This window comes from Heteronotia binoei, chromosome 16 (genome assembly GCF_032191835.1).
Source record: "Heteronotia binoei isolate CCM8104 ecotype False Entrance Well chromosome 16, APGP_CSIRO_Hbin_v1, whole genome shotgun sequence".
Classification (NCBI taxonomy): domain Eukaryota; kingdom Metazoa; phylum Chordata; class Lepidosauria; order Squamata; family Gekkonidae; genus Heteronotia; species Heteronotia binoei.
The window spans coordinates 23,151,437-23,175,126 of NC_083238.1; the positions used below are offsets into that span (position 1 = coordinate 23,151,437).

The following is a 23,690-nucleotide window of genomic DNA, read 5'->3' on the forward strand; positions in this document are numbered from 1 at the left end:
TTGCTCTCTGATGGTTTTAGAATACTGGGTTACAGTAAGACAAAAACCATAAATCTCTGGTTGATTAAAAGAAACGAGGCATAAGCTGGTTTTCGAGAAAAATCCTTGTTTCTTAAAAAATGAATTCTACGGCCTGAAGAGCAGGTGAAAAGAAAAGAAAGCCCCATCTGAACACATTATGCTACTTTATACTGAGCAAGACTACTGGAGCACCTAGGATAATACTGCCTGCTCTAGTGATAGCAGCCTTCAAGGGCCTAATATCCAAAATAATTTCAATACAATATGAGATGCAGCAACTGAAGCAGGGATTTGTGCACGTGCTCCATGACTGAACAACTATGCCTTTGCTTCGATCAGGTATTCTTTTGAAAGCTCTTCTGGGAATTTCCTCAGCTTCCTGAATCAGGGTGGGGACAGAACAAAAGAGCAGCATAAACGTTATTGCTACTGTTAGGGTTTTTTTTAAAATTGCCATCATTTATTCCCATCATTAACAGCAGACACATTCCTCATAACTCTCCTGAGAAGGGCAGAAGAAAGATGGGAAGAACAGGATTCTCTTGAGGATTTATCATACAGTCATGAAAACAGATACAAACTGATACAAACAAATTAAGCTAAACTTAATGGCACTTTCAGAATTTTAGGAAAGGGTTGTGGACACCAACACAAAACAACCATTACAGAGTAGGGCTAATCACAAACAGTCTGTCATGGGAGAGAGGCCAACCATAAAAAATTGTGAGATTCTCTGCCAAATGTCTTCCTATAACCAAGGGTTGAATTCTAGCAGGAGCTCATTTGGATATTAGGCCATGCACCCCTGATGTAGCCAATCCTCCAAGAGCTTACAAGGCTCTTTTTTGTAAGCTCTTTGAGTATTGGCTACATCAGGGGTGTGTGGCCTAATATGCAAAGGAGCTCTTGCTAGAATTCCACCCCTGCCTATAACAGAGACAGCTTCTTTTGAATGGCCAATCCATTCTTGGTCTCTCTTAATGAGTCCTCCTCATGGAGGAGAAAGCTAGATCAGATCTTTGTTCTGGAGAAGGAGCTAATTCTTGGTTTAAGCTTCCTCCCCTCAAAAGTGAAAGGTTTGGGCCTTGAGAGACCAGAGAAAGAAACTGCCATGCCTAAAGACCAACTTGAAGGTATGCATCTGCTTGGGATAAACTCAGCACGCTGTTATTCAGTTTGCTGGTGGGGGCTCAACCGAATGTTCGTAAATTTTCCCTGTTTCCATTCAAGACCGCAAGATCAAGAAGCAAGTGGGAACGAACTACTTTGGAGACCACCAATATACAATTTATCCCCCTTTGAAACAATCCTTTTAATTGTTTAAGAAGTGAATCAACACATGCCTATCTTGCTGTCAAGGTGTATTAGGGCTGAAAAGAAAGTTCGATAAATAACTCCATTTCCCGTATAGATGCAGTGTGTGCAAACTGGCACAAATACTTGACTCTGCCCACATCTACATAAATACTGAGGTTCAAAGAGGTAAATATGTGATTTTAAGAACATCCCACTATTATGCTTTTTTTAAGATTAAAAGAACTAAAGCTCAGAAATCAGTAAATATAAGCGGTCTTGAACCTCTTCCAGTATTTGTATTACTTCGCTAGCAACAATTTCTTTTCCAATAGCGATCTTTTTTTAATAGTTATGTTTTTCATTAACATAACGTAGCTTCTATGACCTCCAATCTGTCTCAAACAAAGAAATAAAAAGGCTTTAGCAAAACATAAAAAATGACGCCCTTATATTTCTGTGGAGAATTCTTCATTCAACCAGTATAATTTGTTATTAAAAGTGATTCATCTGCAAGAGGAAAGGTCCACACTGTTGCCAGGAGCCAATATCAGCGGAAGGTCTCGGCCCCTGTGCCCTGTTGTTGGCTCTCCAGAAGAGCATGACTGAAACTGAGTTCCAAAGTATCACATGCAGAGAAATCAGACAGCAGGCTTTACAAGGCCACTTTCCAGTAGAAATGATCAACAGCTAGCTTGGCATTGGCGGTGGCTGGAGGATGTTTTGGCCACAGTGTTTTCAGGGGAGCACCTATGGCCTAGCACCAGTGGTGCGGGTGGTCTGTAGGAACCGCAGATGGGCTACACGGCTCAGTGCGGGGAATGCAGATCACGGAGAGCCTCACCTGGGCGGATCTTTCCATGGGGGATTGATGCTAGCCCAGGTGGAGAATGGCTGGGGCCTGGCCGCTCAGCTACAACCCGAATACGGCGGGCTTGTGCTGGGGGCAGGGTGGCTCGCCCTTTGGACAAGGCGGGGTCAGGGGGTGACCCCAGGGCTTGTCCCTTTCAGGTCCCATCCCTGCCAGTTATAGGTTGATTAATTATTTAATAAAGCGGCCCGGTTTTTATATCCAACACTTTGTGTCTGTCTCTTCATTCCGACTGGGGGGGCAAAGGTCCACACTGTTGCCAGGAGCCAATATCAGGGGAAGGTCTCGGCCCCCTGTGCCCTGTTGTTGGCTCTCCAGATGAGCATGACTGAAATTGAGTTCCAAAGTATCACATGCAGAGAAATCAGACAGCAGGCTTTACAAGGCCACTTTCCAGTAGAAATGATCAACAACTAGTGGGGTCCTAAGCAGGGCTTGTTTTGCAGCAGGACCTCCTTTGCATAATAGGCCATACACCCCTGATGTAGCCAATTCTCCAATAGCTTACAGTAGTCCCTGTAAGCTCTTAGAGGACTGCCTACATAAGAAAGGTGTGGCCTAATATGCAAAGGCCTACAAAAAGAAAAGCCCTGGTTCCAAGATTCAGCAAAAATACTATCAGGGGCAACCTGAAGAGCTACAGTCAGAAGCAACAAAAATATAGAAAAGCTATTGTCAAGTGCAGGAGAGACTTGGCAAGCCTAAAGAATCTTTTTCATACCTGTAGGAAGCTCATATCCCAGGACAGTTATATCTGAACTCTGGAAATGTTTTGTCCTATATTTGTTAAACCATCAAGACTATGATGTAATACAATGGCCGTTTTTGCACTGACCTTCAAGTGGTGCGACCACCCTCCTCACGCCGGCGGATCTGCAGGGATTTCGCACCAGAAGCGCCGGCGCACCCAAAAGAGCCGGCGACTTCCGTTGCGAAACCAGCTCAAACGGAAACCGCCAAGAAGCAGGAAAACGTTTGAGCTGGTTTCGCGACGGAAGTCGCCGGCTCTTTTGGGTGCGCCGGCGCTTCTGGTGCGAAATCCCTGCAGATCCGCCGGCGTGAGGAGGGTGGTCGCACCACTTGAAGGTGAGTGCGAAAACGCCCAAGGAATTATATGCCCTATTTGATTGTAGTTACTGTTTCAAGTTTTCAGACATTTGGTATTAACCTAATCCAAATGAGAGTTTTTCTACTCCTATTATGAAATACGATACACTAAAACATGCACATTGATATTTGTTCACAAGCATACCTGAGTTTTTAAGTGACTGCATATTTATGAACAAGGTCCTAGCCATATTTAATGGTAATGGTACAGATATATCCCCCAAGTCCCCTTACAGTTCCAAAGAGGAATGCATTTCAAATACAGGTGATCATCCTATAAACAAAATGGAAAATGGATTCAGAGCTTTGAAGTATAACAATAAAATGAACCAGGGAGGGGGTACAGAAATGAAATGTCTATTTGACAATTTCAGATTATCAGCTTTAATAAAAATATTGGAGATGGATGTGAACAAACTAGTTTAATCAAAAAAATTTAAATGTTGCAAAATGCAAGTGAACAGATAGAGCTCATGAATTATACTGACAGCAAACAGAGACAATGGGGCTGCCTTTGAAAATTGTCTAGAAACTTCAGCTGGTCCAAAAAGCAATGGTTAGGCTATTGTTGGGGAGTGGATTTGGGGATCAAATCACCCCATGCTAAAGGCTCTGCACTGTTTCCAGACACAACTCAGAGTACCATACAGCTTGGGACCATTATACTTGAAGGACTGCACCCTTCAGTATGGTCCAGTTAAGATCCTCCTTACAAACCTTCTACTCTTTGTGCTCCTGACTGCAAAGGCAAGTCAGGGGGCAACCAGAAATAGGGCTTTTTCAATGGTGGCACCTTTCCTGTGGAATATCCTCACCTATAAGGCTCTCTCTCTCGGCTTGACTTCGCGAACAAAGATTTAAGAAGGGTGCAGTAGTCCACGTCTGCTGCAGGCTCGCTGGTGGCTGACAAGACCAATGCGGGACAGGCAGATCCGGCCACAGTGGCTGCAGGGAAAAGTCTGATTTGGGGTTGGTGCTGTAGCAGTGCGATTCTTCCTCAATCTCCTTTTGTCCTCAAGACCAGCTATGCGTGCGTTCTCCAAGGAAGAGACAGCCTGGTGGATGGTGTGCCTCCATGCTTTGCGATCTGAGGCTAGGTCAGACCACTGGTGATGGTTGATGCGACAGGTGCCAAGGGATTTCTTCAAGGAGTCCTTGTACCTCTTCTTTGGTGCCCCTCTATTTCGATGGCCGGTGGAAAGTTCGCCATACAGACATACATACACCTAGTGCCTAAACACCTTTAGGTATCAGTCCCAAACAATTCTTTTACCCCTACTTTTAATAATGAGACTTTTCCTAGACTGAGGATTGGTGCAAAGAAAATTTAGACCCCCAACTGTTTTATGTACTGAGTTTTACGTGCTTGGTGCCCAGGCAGTGAGATTGGTCTCAAACAGGCTGGGCGTCTCCTGAACCCACCATCTTTTACACCCAAATACACCTGACAGGATGCAAGAGCTTGGCTCATTTGTTCTTGATCTCTCTCCTTAACAGCGCATGAGAACTGTAGTATATTAAAACATTTACACAAAATAATACTCTCCTGTCAATCTTGGTATCCCTTCTCTCCTCAGAGAAGTCCCAATGACTTGTACATTTTAGTTAGTGGATTCTGTTCCTTTCTCTATACTACAACAGAGGTGCCAAGAAAATGGGAGTCAATCTCGCACACATCCAACTCAAGTCTCTGTGAATGCTACTTCAACACAACATTCTAGGTGGAGCAATAACATGATTAATGTACAAACCTATTTAAGGAAAGCACCATTCTCCTGTTAAGTAGTAATTTAAATTATGAAAACCAAGAAGAGTTATACTACCATAATTTTATAAACTAGTAGAGTTATTCAACCAAGACTTCAAAGTATAAAGTACAATATTAACAGTGACATATTATAAGATTCTATTTAAATACACTTTCTCTCTCTCGGCTTGGCTTCGCGAACGAAGATTTAAGAAGGGTACAATAGTCCACGTCTGCTGCAGGCTCGCTGGTGGCTGACAAGACCAATGCGGGACAGGCAGGTCCGGCCACAGTGGCTGCAGGGAAAAGTCTGATTTAGGGTTGGTGCTGTAGCAGTGCGATTCTTCCTCAATCTCCTTTTGTCCTCAAGACCAGCTATGCGTGCGTTCTCAAAGGAAGAGACAGCCTGGTGGATGGTGTGTCTCCATGCTTTGCGATCTGAGGCTAGGTCAGACCACTGGTGATGGTTGATGCGACAGGTGCCAAGGGATTTCTTCAAGGAGTCCTTGTACCTCTTCTTTGGTGCCCCTCTATTTCGATGGCCGGTGGAGAGTTCGCCATACAGGGCAATCTTGGGAAGGTGGTGGTTTTCCATCCTAGAAATATGCCCTGCCCAGCGCAGCTGCGTCTTCAGCAGCAGTGCCTTGATACTGGTAACCTCCGCCCGCTTGAGGACTTCAGTGTTGGTCACAAAGTCACTGCAGTGGATGTTGAGGATGGTGCGAAGGCAGCGCTGATGAAAGCGCTCGAGGAGTCGCAGGTGATGACGGTATAAAACCCATGATTCGGAGCCGTAGATGAGGGTTGTCATCACAACCGCTTTGTAAACATTGATCTTTGTGCCTTTTTTCAGATGCTTGTTGCTCCACACTCTTTTGTGCACTTATCAAGACCAAAATAGAATTTATACGAAGTGTGAAAAATAACACCATAAAATATTTCATTTCATGAGTTATTTAAATAAAAATGTTTTTTAAATAAAAAAAAACATTTCCCCCAATCCAGCATGTAGAAAATATTCTAGAAAAGTTTTTTTAAAATATTATTAATATAAAGGCATCAGAAACATCTTTTAGAATGCTGAACTTTTAGGAACATTTTAATGACTTGCAGAAATCCCCCTTCTAAAATCTAGGTCAAGAGTCATACTTCTGAAGTGGTTTAGAAAGTTCCCCCTTTTGACATTATTTTATACTGCATCATTTACACTTCTTCACTGCAGTAGAGACTCTAAGTGTTCAAAGCATACACATGCATCCCAAAAAGTAACATTACACTTTCTTACATCATCAAACATATTGATGGCCAAATCTGTGGATACTTAAATCCAGAGTTTGAAGACACACAAGACAGATCATTCTACCATCCTGAAAAATGTCCCATGTTTGCAGAGCATTCTGAAATCATAAAAGGGAAGTTATTTCCCCTTCCCTGAAATAGAAAAAGCACTTGTAGCTTTAAGAACTGAATGCCCTCTCTCACAGTTGCTAGGCAGCCACATTGCACTGCCAGGCTTCCAGCTCTTATTTCTGAAAGTAAAAGGCAGGGGGAGGGGACGGGGCTCTTTCCAGGATGGGTGTTTTGGCCTTTGATGGCTGACTCACAGGAGTGGGCTTGGCAGCAACCACCAGACATCTCACTACCAAGTAGTAGCAGAAGAGTGGGTTTTCAGATCCCACTTTTCTCTACCTTAAGAAGCCTCAAAGCAGCCTACAATTACATTCCCTTCCTCTTGCACAACAGGCATCTTGTGAGGCAGGTGGGGCTGAGAGAGTTCTGAGAGCACTGTGACTAGCTCAAGGTCACCCAGCAGACGTCACATGGAGGAGTGGGGAATCAAACTTGGTTCTCCAGATTAGAGTCCACCACTCTTAACCTCTATACCACTCTGCCTCACTATCAAGTGGCCAGCATGACTCAACTAGGACTGGCTGCTTGCTACTATTTTAACGGTGAAATGACACTCTCACTCAGTGTAGAAAAAATATACGCAATTGTATTCAATATATATTCAGTCTTTCCCAAAACATATCCAAAACATATTCTCTTGTAAAATTAAAGTCCAACAAATCATAAAAAAGAACCGGTTCATTTTGTTTCGGAAATGCTATCAAATGCTGCAGGATAGAGACTGGTAGTGGCATTCCAATAAGAGATTCCATATAAAATATCAGTTTGGAAGGCCAAGATATGAAAGATAACACTACAACACTACTGAATCCATAAATATAAAAGACGGTCCCCTGAAGAAGGGTTCTTCCTGAAACGAAACGGACCGCTTCTTTTTATGATTCGTTAAACTTTAATTAATTTTGTATTGTTTGGACAGTAGTAGTGCTGTGCACACGATAGCTTTTTGTCTGTATCACTGAGTTATTTACAAGAGGATATGTTTTGGAAAAGACTAAATACATTTATTGATTTGATTTGTATTTGATTTGATTTGTATCCCGCCCTCCCCGCCGAAGCAGGCTCATATTGAATACAATTGTATATATTTTTTTCTACATGGAGTGAGAGTGTCATTTCACAGTTTCCTTACCTCCCTGGTCCCGTTCTCCGCTGATGCTACTATTTTAACAGCAGCCTGCCCCCCAAAGGTCAGTGTGGTGTAATGGTTAGAGTTGCAGATTAGGAAGATCCAGGTATGAATCACCACTTGGCCGTGGAAGCTCTGTGGGAGACCATAGGCCACTCACACACACTCAGCCCAGCTTACCTCATGTGACTATTATGAGGATAAAATGCAAATTATGTAATTTGCTTTGGGTCACCACTGTGAAAGGCAGGGTGCGAATGACATAATAAATATAGCTGAAGATAGGGGGCAGATAAAAGGGAAGTTGGTAGATGGGTGTGAAGGAGAAATAGAAGCAGGGGAAGTGAGTATATAGGGGTTGCCAGGAGGAAAGAAAGAAGAAGTGCCACGGGGAAGGAGATATAGGGGAAAGTGAAATCCTAATTTGTTAAATCCTTGTAGATTCTCCATCCATACTACTAGGTCCAACCTGGCTACTGACACTGTGAAACTGGGCCATAGTTTTCCCAGGTAACAGTGGTCAGTGGGAGGGAAGGAGAGAAAGCTGAAGATGGTGACAGATAAAGGTAGGTTGTCTGGTGGAGTAGAGCGGGAAGCAGAAGAAGGGCTGTGGGAGCTTTCAGGGAAGGGAAAGAGGAAATAGGGGTAGAGAAGAAAATCAGGTTTTCCCCATCCACAACTCCTTATGGGTCCCCTGCTTGTGCCTACTAATAGATGGGGGGGAGAGCTAGGTAACACATTTATTATGATTTTATTGTGATTTTATCTCTAATTGTTGTACTCTGCTCTGAGCCTTCAAACAGGGGAATGGGCGGAATAGAAATAAACAAATAATAATAATAATAATAATAATAAAAGGTGCTCATGCAAAATGACTTTCACATTTACTGTTAGGTAGCCCAATAAATAAATTATTCCATGGACAGAAAAAAAAACCATGCACAAGGCTTAGCAACTGTTTATTGATACGTTTTGCTATTCCTATTGTTTTAAGCCACTCCTTATTTGGTTCGTCTTTACCTGTGGACCCTGAAATACTACACCCATTCTAGCCCTACCCAGGATAACCAATAACTATGGTTTGGAAATGTTCCCTTTCTACAGTTCCCTCCTTCTCTGCTGGTATCTTCTGCTTTCAGTGAAGTAGCATGAAGGGAAATACTGGGAAGTGTAACTAATGAGAGGACGTTTGTATCCATACCCCAGCAATGTATTTCTGTACAGAACTGAAAGCAAGATTCCTTCTCAGCCAGTGACAGCCAACTAGATCCATTTTAGCTGTCCAGCTGGAAAAGTATTTCCCCTCTGAGTAACAAAGGGTAATGCTATTAACTGTATGTCATCAGAAAATTAAACTGGAAATGCACCACTCAGGCAAAGACAGGAGTAATCTCAACAGTGGTAATTATGGCCACGGAGTTTAGGGTGGCAGTAACATTTTTGGATAAAGTCAATTCACATGTCCCACTCCATGATCTAGTCTGCACAAATAATGAACCACAGGCTGAGAGGAGAGTTTCTTGATAGCAATGTGGAAAGAATTTGGAGAGTGGTAAATGTATCAGGTTTTCTGAGCTTTTCTGGACAGTTAGATTATTTGATGTAGTTACACAGGGCTTTCTTCGTGTTAGTTCAACTGCAAACCCAGAGGCATTAAGTATAGCTGCTATTGCTTTTGACATATTTTAAAAGCTGTTTTCAGTAAACATAGCTTCAAAAGACCTGTTTTTAAAAGATAACTATACCCTCATGAATGCAATAAACTGCAAGTGAGGCAAATCAAATACTCAAGCATACACACAGGGACAGGTAAGGGGAAGCAGAACAGATAGAATGACCAGAAGTCTACTTATTCAGAGACCTCTGCAAGGCTGCAAACTTTCCCCTGTATCCCCTTCCCCACACATTTCCTCTTTCTTTCATCTTGGCAACCCCTATGTATGCATTCCCTGCTTCCTTTTCTACTTTGCACCCACCTACCAACCTCCTACCGGTGCCTCGCCTCCTCAAAGGAAGGCACCTGCAGTATTCCTGCAAGGTCTAGCGCCCTATCTTTGCAAGCTTCAGCTGGGAGAAGGCAACACTGAAGTGACTGGGTCATTCAATTACTCCTGATTCAGAGGGAAGGTGCAGAATTAATCACATCCAGAGAGGACTGCTCATTTCTCTATGACTCACTATTGTAGAAGTGATTCCATCAGGAGGCACACCCAAATGAGTAAGTCATGCAGAAGCATGAGCCAGTTTACGATCATCTTAAATAACTGGAACAATGGGAGCAACCTGTGATAGCAATGGATGAAACCACTGGAGACCAAGTCATCAGATTCCCCCATGGGTTATTCCCAAATTTTTCAAAACGGCAGCATGCCCTAACTTTTCAAAATTATACAATAATGAAAAGAGGTTATCAAAGATTTCAGGTTTTCACGGCTGGTAACATCATTAGGGTTTGTAGACTCTTTTGGGATCAAGTGCCGTGTTCTACTGAAGAAAGTTTTCCTTCCAGACGTTTCGTTCTCAGCTGCGGAGAACTCATTCTCAGCTGCAACGCCACTGAGAACGAAACGTCTGGAAGGAAAACTTTCTCCAGTAGAACACGGCACTTGATCCCGAAAGAGTCTACAAACCCTAATGAAAAGAGGATTGAAACCTTCCCCCTTAACGTGCAATATTTCCGTGTCTAAAAAGGTCCCCTAGCACTACATCATAGTAACGACTCTCATTTCAGAACAGCATACATAGTGAAGTTTAAGATTACAAGATTTTAGGCTTATACAGAAAATGAAAACAAGAACGGTGACTAACACACTAGACAAGCCATCAAATTGACTATAGTCAAATAATCTAAGATAAGAATGTATCTATGCAGGAAGCAGCTTTCCTTTTTGGAAACCTTTCTTTTTGGAGGAGTAAGATCTGCTTTCTTCCCAGTGGTGCAGATGTTACGAGCAGGGCTTTTTTTTTTTTTGTAGCAGGAACTCCTTTCCATGTAGCCAATCCTCCAAGAGCTTACAGTGCTCTTATTACAGGGCCTCCTGTAAGCTCCAGAAGGAATGGCCACATCAAGGTGTGTGGCCTAATATGCAAATGAGTTCCAGCTACAAAAAAAGCCCTGGTTATGAGCAGTACTACCCATAAAGCGAGGCTTCTCTTTACTGGCCACCAGCAGTAACTCTATTCTTCTCTAAACAGGACTGGCTTATTACTTTACACACTGCAGCCGCTTTTAAAGCTGAATTGTGTTTTTAATTATTACTTTTCTCTTTTTTTTGCAATTATCTTTAAACAAAACATTAACAATCTGGAGTTGGACCTTTTTTCTGTTTTGCCAAAGTCATTTTACTTTTCTAACACTCTCAAATTTCCATCAACTTTTTTCTTGGTTAGAGTAAATGCTCCACCCACTTGCAACACTGCCAGGTCCCTACGAGGGTATTAGCTGTCCCCAGAGATTCTGCCCTTTTGGTAATGCTGTAACTGAAACTTTACCTCTCTACTTAGCTGTAACTTGTATTCATCTATAAGAGCTAAATATATATTGTTTTTATTGAGCTTGTTTTATTTTGCTGTTCATGTGACTTCCATCTGTTCTATCTTTTGGCTTGCAATGATAAGTTACTTTGTCTCTGGTAAAATTTATATTTTGTGCCCATAGAAGAAGACCACAGATTTATACCCCACCCTTCTCTCTGAAGCAGAGTCTCAGAGCGCCTTACAATCTCCTTCTTTCCCCACAACAGACACCCTGTGAGGTCTGTGGGGCTGAGAGAGCACTCCCAGAAGCTGCTCTTTCAAAGACAACTCTTACGAGAGCTATGGCTGACCCAAGGCCATTCCAGCAGGTGCAAGTGGAAGAGTGGGGAATCAAACCCGATTTTCCCAGATAAGAGTCCGCACGCTTAACCACTACACCAAACTGGCTCTCTTAGACAGGCATATGTTAAAAATATCTCTGGGGTTAAGTTTTAGCGGGGCTGTTGTTTTATTAGTTTTGCCTAGGTGCTTTGGGGCATGTAGGCACTCTGATTTTAAAACAGGAATGGGACCTTTATGTTCCAGCATTAAAACCCCCCCAGTAAGAACTGTTTTATCTATCATTCACTATTACAGATACTTTACCAAACATGATTTTAAACTTTTTAAAAAGCTGTTTCTCAACAAAGATAGTAATATTAAACACAAAATGAGCTTTCAAACAACCTATCTCTATTCTAATAAAGCGAACACCCAAATGACCAAATCTTTCTTTGACTGGTCAGTCCTACAGATAATGTACCTCAGCACATAATAACTGAACTTCTGTGGCACTATTTCAAAATGCAGGAATGGAAGATCTTTACTAGACTGCTGAATTATTTTGAAAATACTGCTACCTGCTGTAATCGCTGGTAGGACTTTCCTTCACATACTTACTTACAAAAGAGGTTTTAGTTTCCTAAAGGTTTATGACCTTTACTGTGCTCCCCTAAGCAGAACCACATCTTTCTAAGTCATACCATACCATACCAAACCTTTAATGGCATAATAGATTCAGATAAAAATAAGTCTAAGTCCATTGAAGGGCTGCACAATTAATTTTCTAAATCTAGCTATGTGCCATGTGATGCTGGAAAGTGCCATCATGTCACAGCTGAAAACCCAAGGGTTTTCAAGGCAAAAGATTATCAGAGTGCTTGCATGTCATGACACTGGTATTCTCTGGAGGTCTCCCATTGAAATATCAGCCAGGACCAACCCTGCTTAGCTTCCAGGATCTGACAAGATCAGATTAGCCTGGGCTATCCAGGTCAAGGCAGATATGTGCAGTACTCCCAAGATATTTACAGGTTCTTCAGTTAATACAAGATAAAGTCAGTCATTACCAGATCATAGTCCATTATTTCATCTGTCCTAGAAGAGCAGAATGATCTGCAACAGTAATTATAACACTAATGTTATTACTTTAAAACCAGCTGCTTTTCTAACTGTAATTCAGCGAAATGTTTACATGGTATTCATGACAGTAGTACCATAATAAGGCGGAGTTCTAAATTGAGCACAGTTCTCTACTGTGTGCCTGTTAAATTGGGCATGTAAATAATGCATTTTTCAGCAACTTACACAAGATCTCGATTCAGGATCACACCACATTTGAAACTAGTTTGAACACTTTGCCAACAGTATTTCTCATTTATTCTCCCTTAAAACAGCTACTTATCCAAGACTAAACTCTAGTTATCCTAATAACGCAAATGTTCTGTTTTCATTATGTTTCAAATGTTCTGTTTTCCAGTAATATTCCGAGTCCGGTACAAGGTGTTGGTCATTACCTTTAAAGCCCTATATGGCCTAGGACCTGCCTACCTTAGGGACCGTCTCTCCCCACACGTTCCCCAGAGAGTACTACGCTCAGGTTCACAAAACCTGTTGGTAGTCCCCGGGCCAAAGGAGGCCCGTCTAAAATCCACCAGGGATCGGGCCTTCTCAATAACGGCACCTTATTGGTGGAACCAGCTGCCGGAAGAGGTGCGGGCCCTGCGGGATCTAGGGCAATTCCGCAGGGCCTGTAAGACAGCCCTCTTCCGGCAAGCCTATGACATTAACTGACTATGAAAAATATCTTGGATGGAACAAAATGTAGCTATACACCGCCGGTTTTATTCTATCTTGTTTTTATTAATTTATGGTTTAACTGTATTTTAAATGTTTTAAACTGAAGTGTTTGAATTATTATGTTGTAAGCCGCCCTGAGACACTTAGGTGAGAAGGGCGGGGTATAAATCTCAATATAAATAAATAAATAAATAAATAAATAAATAAATAAATAAATAAATAAATAAATAAAATTCTAATACACAGAAGAATTATTCCAGCCATGGTAAAACACATGCACACATTGGCCTGTCTTTCACCCAAATATCAGCAACAGCTTGTATCCATCAGAACGTTTCCTTGGGCAGAAGGATTTGGGACTGTGAAGTGAAACTTTCTTGACTTCTAGTGCAGCTCAGCATGCCCCCTGGAACACTTTTCCTGGGAGAGGGAGATGAAAAAGTCACGCTCCACGCGTAGAAAACCTTCTGGCCATAGAAACATTCCAACATTCGCACTTCCGCCACTACACAATATATGGCTGCACAGTGCCCCAACACCATTACACTGAACATTACCTCCATTTCCAGTCTTATATTACTGCCTGATAAAAATGGTAATATGGAAATATTCAAAGTGATGCTCTGAAGACATAGGATAATCTGCCTTGCAAAGGAGAAAGGGTAACTCTATGGAGATTTATTGGGGGAGAGGGGGAGAGCATCGCCATGTTGAAGTGTCAGATACAAAGGGAGCTTTGACTTCTGAAGATCTTTTTAAAGTTTCTTACAACAGAAAGCAAGGATTATGAGAGAGTTCAGAAGCATGACATTCAGAAGCATGACATTCATGAGAGAGTTCAGAAGCATGACATTCATACATGTGAAGGGGGAGAGGGAGAGGCATTTGAGCACAGCAAGCATACTGAGACAGATTCACTTCTGTGTGTACAGTGCCTGTGTGTGCAAATTGCACACAGGCTTTGTCCCAATGATTTAGAATACGTTTTCCTGATCACAGAGTTGGAATCCACACACAGTTTGAATGAACTGAGGGCACTGTGCCAAGGGCCACCAACATACTTTCTCAGGCAGGGCCAGAATGCTTGGTAATGCTACCCCTCTATTAATGTTCACTTGTACCCACAGTGATGTAATGTAAATGAATTTTTTTTGGGGGGGGGGGCGCTACTTCAAGAAAAATGTGGGTTGGATTCTATCATTCTGTTTCACTAAGCATGACCTTATGAGTCTTTCTTGTCAAATCCTCCTTCAAGAAAGACTTCTTCTAATGCAGAATGGCTTCCTCCAATGGAGAAATGGTCTGTCTTTGTTTAAGGAACATGAAAAGTATGGAAGGGACTCATAGAAGCCAACTCAGCAGATTTAATTCCTAACCTTTTTTGCCTCCATTTTATTCCAGATCCTAAAGCAGCCATTGTCTCTGTCAGACCTGTCAAGGACTAAATGTCAAATAAGCAGTTGTCAATCATCTAACAGTGTTCCACCTCAATCACCTTTTGTTTCAACGAGATTAGTGGGCTAAGTAAACAGGATGTTGTTTCATATTATCCTGCATGTCAAACCATCCTTCTTGACAAAATAACTTTCAGGTATTTAAGCATCTGCCTCTGAAATAAGAGAAAAAGAACTGGTTTTCCCAATTAGGACCAGATTGCTACACCTGCAGTTCAGAATAGGGCAATCTACTGAAAATGGAGATTTCCCCAATTTTCAATGAGAATTCCACTAATGCCATCTGAAAACATCTGCTTTCTCAGGTGAGTTTTTGACATATACTGTACTGAAGTCTGTTCCAAACTGGCAAGGAAAAGCCAAATGGTACGCTGCCTAGGAAGTGTAGATGAATAGAGCCACTGAATGAAAGAAGTCCAAAGAGGAAACATACTGGCAACCAGAAACGTCCTGCTCTTGTAAATGTGTTTTTCCCTACACTGAACCAAAAAAAGAGAGGCGACAAACAGCATACAAAGCAGCCCAAAATCTAATGGAAAAAAATTTAACTGTACTGGTGCAAATAAGAAAATACAAATGTAACATTTCTGCAAGCAGATAAGAATGCTCTCAAAAAACTCCCTAGAATTTAAATTTTTTTATCAAAAATAAAAACATGTTCAAGTTTATCATTGCCAGGAACTCAGTGCCAAACTTGAGCTGACTGAATGCAGAGAATGAAACAATGAGCGGATGAAACAAATTAATTCTGAAATTTGAGGTCTACACAAACGTAGCAATTTAGCTTCTGAATTTAGGATCAGTTAAATTCCATTTAACAATTAGTTAATGATGGTAGTTACAAAGCCATTTCTCTAATGCTACACATTGCAGACTTTTTTTTATAAAGGAAACAAAAGTTTACTGCTTGTAAACCACTTTCCTTTTAAACCCCTATGCCACAAGAAACTTTCAAGAAGGAGGTGCGTACTCTGTAGCTGCACTCAAATGGTTTGCTTAAACTGTGGTTTATGCAGCAAACTAGTCATCAACAAAGCATTAGTAACAAATCCCAGTTTATGCATAAACTCTGGTTTTTCTGCTTCTTGCTTATTTTCTGCCTCCTGACAGAAAGCCCATCATCCTCATGACAATCCATAATAGGCAGCCAAGAAAGGAGAACACTACTCATCACACTGTTATGCAGCAGGCGTCCTATCCCATCGGCTGGCCTTTGCTGTGACACCGTCTTTGCTGTGATATCATTCCCAATTACTGTTTCAGAACTTCAGTATGTTGTAAAATGCGCCCAACTGAGCCGCCATCTATAACTTGTTTATAGTTTATTGTACTGTTTTATACTGTTCTGATTTTAATTGTATGTTTTAACTTGCCATTTTACTATGTTGTTATCCGCCCTGAGCCCGTTCCTGGGAAAGGGTGGAGTACAAATTGACTGAAATAAATAAATAATGTAAGTTCAGATGTCGCAGCAAACTTTGATTATTACAAAATGTAGTTTAATAAACAAGCTACAAGTTCTCAGAGTTCCAGTTTGATGTCCCAAGGTCATTTGCTCTTGGAAAAAGTAACCTGGATTTGATTAAATCTCATTGGTACCGAGTAGGGATGGGTACAGAATGCAAAAATTGTAGTTTGTTTCTTTTTTGTGATTTGTTGGGTTGCCTGATCTGGTGGTTTATTTGGTTCAGAAAGGCACAGGATAGCTCCCAAGTGGGCTAGAGGTGCCAAATTTGCAGCACACTCTTCAGTGGACTCTCTTCTACCTTGCTCTCCAAGTCTGGTGCAAATTGGATTTTGAGGGCTGACCTACAGCCCCCCCAAAGCAGGTGCCTCCAGTAAACTGCTTTCCTAGGAGTATGTCAAGCTGGGGGAAGAAAGGGAAGCCACCCTTCAATTTCTGGTCCACTTCACCCCCAGAAAGCTTGGAGGGGAGTGAAACCATCTAGAAGTTGCAGCTCTGCTCTTCCCAGCCCCCTGCCTTCTGGTCAGTTTCCAGTGAAACTGACTAGAAGCTGCAGAGGGCTGGGGAAAGAAGAGCTGGCTTCTAGTCAGTGTTACTGGAAACTATTTAGAAGGCAAGGGGCTCAGGAAAGCAGAGTTGCAGCATCTAATCAGTTTCACTGGAAACTGACCAGAAGCGCAGGGAACTGGGGAATCATGCCAGGCTGTCTGGAAAAATGAATCAAACGACATGCCAAGAAAAAAGGTCAGTTCATTTTCATGTTTGGGTGCAGCATGATCAGACGAACCAGTTTGGAACAAACCACGAATCCACCATTTTTAGCATGAATCATCATGATTCATCCTTCAGTTTGTGCTCATCTCTAGTACTGAGACATCTGAATGCAACCTCTGTAAAGCAACCCTGCAGGTGAACTATCTGCAGTTGAAAACAATTGCTAGCACTTTTGATTTGTAAGCTCTTACAACTCTTGTTACTGTCTACTTGTCAAACTGGGCAGTTATCAGAAGCTCGGAACAATGCAAAACATTTCCTTTTGAAGCTAATTTTTTTAGCAGCAAGATGATAAACCTGCTGGGGGCACCTTAGAGAAGGCATGGTTTAGTGTGACATGAGCTTTCACAAGTAACCATGATTAAGCCACAACATACTAGGTAGTCTCAACCATGCCACAGCACAATTTGTTTTCTAGATAAAATCAAAGTCTACTCGAAGGGCATGGGGTGAAGCAAGAGTCCATAGGGCTCAGTATTCAAATATAAGCAAACAAATATGCATTTACAAGTACAGAAAATTGTTTAAAGTTTTGAAAAGTTTTGCCCAAACAAAACAAAACAAATAAAAAAGCAAAATAAATTAGGAGATAGGCTTAAAAGGCTCCAATCCTGACCAGTGTTCCCTTCTGAGTTAGTGTGAGCTAGCTCACAGTTTTATAGCCTCCAGCTCACGCATTTTTGTCTTAGCTCAGGAAGGATGGCCCCAGAGCAAACTAATTTTATGCAGTAGCTCGCAACTTTAATGGCAGTAGCTCACAAAGTAGAATTTTTGCTCACAAGACTCCATAGCTTAGAGCAAGGGTATCAAACTCATTTGGTATGAGGGCCAGATCTGACATAATGAGATCTTGTCGGGCCGGGCCATGTGTGTCATAAAATGCAATGCCAAGTAGCAGAAATATAAACTTTAAGATTTTTAAAAAACTTTTAAAATCCTTAAAACATTAGCTCTCATTGGTCTTAAAGGACTTTCTTTGTATCTCTCCTGTGCGATCAAGGGAACTGGGCAAAGGAAGCTCTGGCTCTTTCCTTCCTTCCCCAGGGGACCAGGAGGGGGAGGAGCCTCAACCAATACAAGGAAGAGAAGCTTGGCACAGTAGTTCTGCTAGGCGAGTGAGAGAGCCTGACGAAGTAAGATATCCCTCCCCCCCTAAGGGAGGAGCCTTAGCCAATGGAGAAAATAGAGGCTTTGCTCAGTAGCTCCTGTGCGATTGAGCAAGCTTGACAAAGCAAGCTGTGATACAAAAGGAAGCAAGACAGAGGGAAAAGGAAGCAGATGACAGCCAGTTGTTTGGGGGCCTGACAAGAGCCCTCTGAGGGCCTGATTCGGCCCCCAGGCTGCATGTTTGACACCTCTGGCTTAGAAGGAATATTCATCCTGACATCTCTGAATCAGATGGGTCCCATGCAGATGGCTATGGACAGTTCTCACAGCAATTTTCACTGATCCCCCCCAAATTCCAGATCTCCAACCCCTCCCGTACTGTTCCTGGGGAACCTCTTTCTCACAGGAGCAGGCAGGGAAGTCCTGTGGTGCGGACTGCCACTGAATCCGAGTCACTGGGTGTAGTTATAAATTATACAAGAGCTATGAGCAAGAAGAAGTAATAGGTAGGAGGAGTCAGATATACATAAATGGGAGAGGCAACTGCCACCTTGCTTAGCGTTACAGGCTGCTATGCTGAGAAAGCAGGTCATACAAATGGCCAGCCTAACACTGGTAGAAAGACACCTGCTGTAGTGAAATACCGAGCTCTGCAGACCTCCACCTTACTAATGCAACAAGAACAATCCTCCAGCCACAAAGAGGCCTGGAGGCCCGAACAAAACTATAGCCTTCAATTAATGCAGCTGTACTTCTAAAACAGGGGTAGCCAAACTGTGGCTCGGGAGCCACATGTGGCTCTTTCACACATATTGTGTGGCTCTCAAAGCCTCCACCACTTCATCGGCTGGTGTGGAGAAGAGATTTCTCTCTTTAAATCACTTCTCCAAGCCAAGCCAGCTGATGGCTTGGAGAATGCATTTAAAGTTAAAGTTGCTTTCTTTCCACCTCTCCCTCCCCATCTATTTGTCTGCCTGCCTTTTTTCCTTGTAGCTCTCAGTTGCTCATGTCTTGCAGCTCTCGAACATCCTATGTTCAAGTTTGCAGCTCTCAAACATCTGATATTTATTCTATGCGACTCTTACGTTAAGCAAGTTTGGCTACCCCTGTTCTAAAATCAAACCAGAAAAAAAGGTATCACATTAACCCTTTCTCAAGTACAGGAAACCACTCAGTCTGCCAGTGGCAGCTAAAAGCACATTAAGAGGTGAGGGGGTCTTTAAAAAAAATCCAAAAGGCAAAGGCTTAACTTTCCATAATCGATAAAAATGATACATTAATTTTTTTTTTTAAAAAAAAAAACCTGACAAAGACTGCCCAAGTTTTATCTTCTTGAACCATTGGCTTTGGTTTGTAAGGACTACTTAACTGATATCCACATTCTGCCTAAGATGATCTACGCAATTATCTCTGCGCCTGTATAATGAACATATGAAGCTGCCTTATACTGAATCAGACCCTTGGTCCATCAAAGTCAGTATTGTCTTCTCAGACTGGCAGCGGCTCTCCAGGGTCTCAAGCTGAGGTTTTTCACACCTATTTGCCTGGACCCTTTTTTGGAGATGCCAGGGATTGAACCTGGGACCTTCTGCTTCCCAAGCAGATGCTCTACCACTGAGCCACAGCCCCATTCATGGCTCTCCAGGGTCTCAAGCTGAGGTTTTTCACACCTATTTGCCAGGACCCTTTTTTGGAGATGCCAGGGATTGAACCTGGGACCTTCTGCTTCCCAAGCAGATGCTCTACCACTGAGCCACAGCCCCATTCATGGCTCTCCAGGGTCTCAAGCTGAGGTTTTTCACACCTATTTGCCAGGACCCTTTTTTGGAGATGCCAGGGATTGAACCTGGGACCTTCTGCTTCCCAAGCAGATGCTCTACCACTGAGCCACCGTCCCTCCCCTTATAGTAATATATATTTTAATAGTAGTAATAGTATTTAATAATAAATAGTATTTAATAATAGTAATATATATTTTAAAACCAATACCTGAAAAACAGCTTTTAAAAAAAACTAAGCAGCACAGTTACTTCCTTGCTTCTGTAACATTAAAAGCATCTCAACAATAGCCTTGCATATTATTAACCTATTCTTCAAAACGATCTGCAATACACAGCTTTTCAAGGATAGCCTCCACGGTTTGACGTACTACTGATCTATGGTAAACTCACTCATTCTAGGTAGGTTTTTTTTTCTTTTTCTTTTTAAATCAGCCTAACAAACATTTTTCTGCCCGTCTTCTATCTGAATGTTCTACTCAAAATGCTTATTTACAGTCCCCTCTAACTTAAGAAGATGATGATATTGGATTTATATCCCGCCCTCCACTCCGAAGAGTCTCAGAGCGGCTCACAATCTCCTTTACCTTCCTCCCCCACAACAGACACCCTGTGAGGTGGGTGGGGCTGAGAGGGCTCTCACAGCAGCTGCCCTTTCAAGGACAACCTCTGCCAGAGCTATGGCTGACCCAAGGCCATTCCAGCAGGTGCAAGTGGAGGAGTGGGGAATCAAACCCAGTTCTCCCAGATAAGAGTCCACACACTTAACCACTACACCAAACTGGCAAAAAAAAAAAGCAAACAATTTTTCTCAGTTTCAAGCCATATACTTACGGTTGACAGAGCTTTACCAAGTCCTGGTCAGTGGTATTTGGAGGCAGTCCTCTGATGTAAAGGTTTGTTTTACTTAGCTGATCCCATCCTGAGTTGCTGCTACTGCTGCTGTTGTTATTGCTGCTGGTGATGCTCGGGCTAGGAGGAGCCATTGGGTGAGCAGGCACAATGGGCTGCTGAAACAAAAGAAAAGACGGGATCAGAACACAAAACAGGGAGACGCCTTCAGTAGCTACAACAGAAGCATTACAGTGCCTTGAGAACGCTTGCTTTGAAAGCTTATGCATCTCTACTGTATTTGTGGTAGTTGCATCAAGTTGCAGTTGGCTTATGGTGATCCCACAAGTTTTTTTTTAAGCAGGACGTGGTTTGCCATTGCTTGCCTCTGCGTAGAAACCCTTTCTCATCCAAATACTAACCAAAGCTGATCTTCATTAACTTCCAGGATTTGATGAGACTGACCTAGTTTGGCTCATCCAGGTCAGAACATGCACTGTTACTACACAGTTTCAAATATCCTTTCTTCCACAGCGCTCTCAAAGTATGTCTTAGAACGCCTACAGAAAAAAGTAATTTCAAACAGAACAGATGACACAGGTTTTTAAGATGCAAATACATTGTTCATAGGAGTGTAACACTATTTTGTGTTTATATATATCATGTCATACTGTTCCCATGAGAGGAATTCAAACGCATCTTTTAGTTTACTTGAGGAAACATGAAGTCAAATTCAATTAAGTACTACCCTTTCTGTATTAGAAACATAAAGAAAAACTAAAGGAACACAAAGAACATGAAAATGTTGTGAGCAGTCTCCTCAGCCAGGATAAAGTAGACTACGTAGCCTTCATCTTAGGAGAAGCTACGAGGTCACCAAAACCATCACAAACTACAGATAGTTCTAGCTTTGTGAACCCATGGAAATAAACTGGAGGGACAGGTCCTTTGTATTGTTGTGGAAGGATATCATTCCTTTGTGTTCTGCTACTGAGGGATGGGGGTGTAAGGAACACTTGCAGACAAGGCAACATACCTGCTTGATGACCTATTTAGATTTCAGAGCCTCTTTCTATGACATACTGAGAAACCAGTCTAACACGCTCAATGGCTTGGCCTACACTGGAAGTATGCACTTATAATTGCATTTGCTCACATTCTTTTTGTTATTTGGTCTCTCCCTCCAATTTTCCTAGCGTTGTTGCCCTCCCTCCACCAAGATTGTGTGCAGTTCTGGTCGCCGCGCCTCAAAAAGAATATTATAGCATTGGAGAAAGTCCAGAAAAGGGCAACTAGAATGATTAAAGGGCTGGAGCACTTTCCCTATGAAGAAAGGTTGAAACGCTTGGGACTCTTTAGCTTGGAGAAACGTTGACTGTGGGGTGACACCATAGAGGTTTACAAGATAATGCATGGGATGGAGAAAGTAGAGAAAGAAGTCCTTTTCTCCCTTTCTCAGAATACAAGAACTCGTGGGCATTCGATGAAATTGCTGAGCAGACAGGTTAAAACGGATAAAAGGAAGTATTTTTTCACCCAAAGGGTGATTGACATGTGGAATTCACTGCCACAGGAGGTGGCGGCGGCCACAAGTATAGCCACCTTCAAGAGGGGTTTAGATAAAAATATGGAGCACAGGTCCATCAGTGGCTATTAGCCATAGTGTATGTGTATATATAAAATTTTTTGCCACTGTGTGACACAGAGTGTTGGACTGGATGGGCCGTTGGCCTGATCCAACATGGCTTCTCTTATGTTTTTAAGATTTAAAACGTAAATGCCCTAGTGCAAATAACACAAATTTTGCTTATGTTACAGTACAGTGGAATATATATTGGTGACATCTATCACTCCACCAGTCTCTGTCCCTGAAGTCAGTACAGCCCACAGAGTTCTTCTCGATTGCTGAAGCACCCTTATACTTTATTGAGGGCTTATTAATGGAACAATCCAAAGCAGTCCACTCTGCATTTCCAATGCACAAGAAAGCAAATTAGACCTTCACTGTAATTATTTAATAGAGTATCTGATTAAACGGGAAAGGAGAAAAGGAGAAGGAAGGATCATATTATGGCTTCATTAAGATTATCCATTGAATATGTTTTCTTGCAAAACCACTCTGCAAGCATGAAACATCATTTTCAGACACACACACCCTAACAGAAAGCTCCGGCTCTTCAATGCTGGAATATCATGACTCATAACAGAATAGAAAGGACTAACAACAATACTTGCATCAGGGTTTGTAGAATCTTTCGGGCTCAAGTGCCGTGTTCTACTGGAGAAAGTGTTTCTCCAGTAGAACACGGCACTTGAGCCTGAAAGATTCTACAAACCCTAATGATGTTGCCAGCCGTGAAAACCTGAAATCTTTGATTCCAATCCTCCAGTGTTGACAGCCTCCAGGTTAAGAAGGTGATCTCTGGCTAAGAAATCAGAGGAACACCTATCATGTTCTGTTAGTTTCCAGCCACACTACCATGACCTTCAGCCATGATAAATTTTGCACTAGCACAGGCACTAAACCTTGATACTCACCACACCAAGTTTTGAAACTAGAGTTTGAAACTGGTTGTGGTCCAAAGGGACAAGGGTGGGAGCAATGGCAGGGAGGCAAAAAAATGCCATACCGACAGGACTGGGGGAAAATAGGCCATAGGTTTTATATGACTACAGTAGAAGGAGCATTGGCACAGCATGGGGACAGATTCGGCATTGGGTGACCCGCCTGCTGCCCAATATAACCCCATCCCCCAGTCCATCTGCTGGGAGAGGGGTAAAATCATAGCGTGGCAAGCCCCAGGATGCCACATAGGCGGTGGCTGCTATGCGGTTCCCCTTGCCACCTGTTGGTGAAAGCCAGCCGACAGCCCTTGCCTGGGCATATGGCTGAGTGGCTCCACCTCTAAGACCCCTTACAGGAGTCCCCGGACAGGGAAGACAGGCATGCAGGCACAGCCTCCCCCCAACCGGATCTGTCCCAACGCACAAACTGCCCACCAAAGCTGTGACAAAATGCAGTGAAAATCAACAACCGAGTAAACCAAACACAAACCCGTAACACACAAATCCAGAGAGGGTAGAAGGGAGAGCCTAAAAACAGCAGAT

At 42.5% G+C, this 23,690-nt stretch overlaps 1 protein-coding gene across 7 annotated transcripts in view; it reads right to left on the minus strand.

The window, feature by feature from the left end:
• The window catches only part of RBMS1 (RNA binding motif single stranded interacting protein 1), a 219,116-nt gene that overhangs the window by 86,470 nt on the left and 108,956 nt on the right, over positions 1 to 23,690 (minus strand). For all 7 annotated transcript variants that reach the window (XR_009556310.1, XM_060257367.1, XM_060257366.1 and 4 more), the window contains exon 2: positions 20,586 to 20,761. Coding sequence is in view for 6 of the 7 variants with exons in the window: in XM_060257367.1 (XP_060113350.1) it covers positions 20,586 to 20,761 (176 nt within the window). In the remaining variant the exon portion in view is untranslated. The remainder of the gene's footprint in view (positions 1 to 20,585; positions 20,762 to 23,690) is intronic.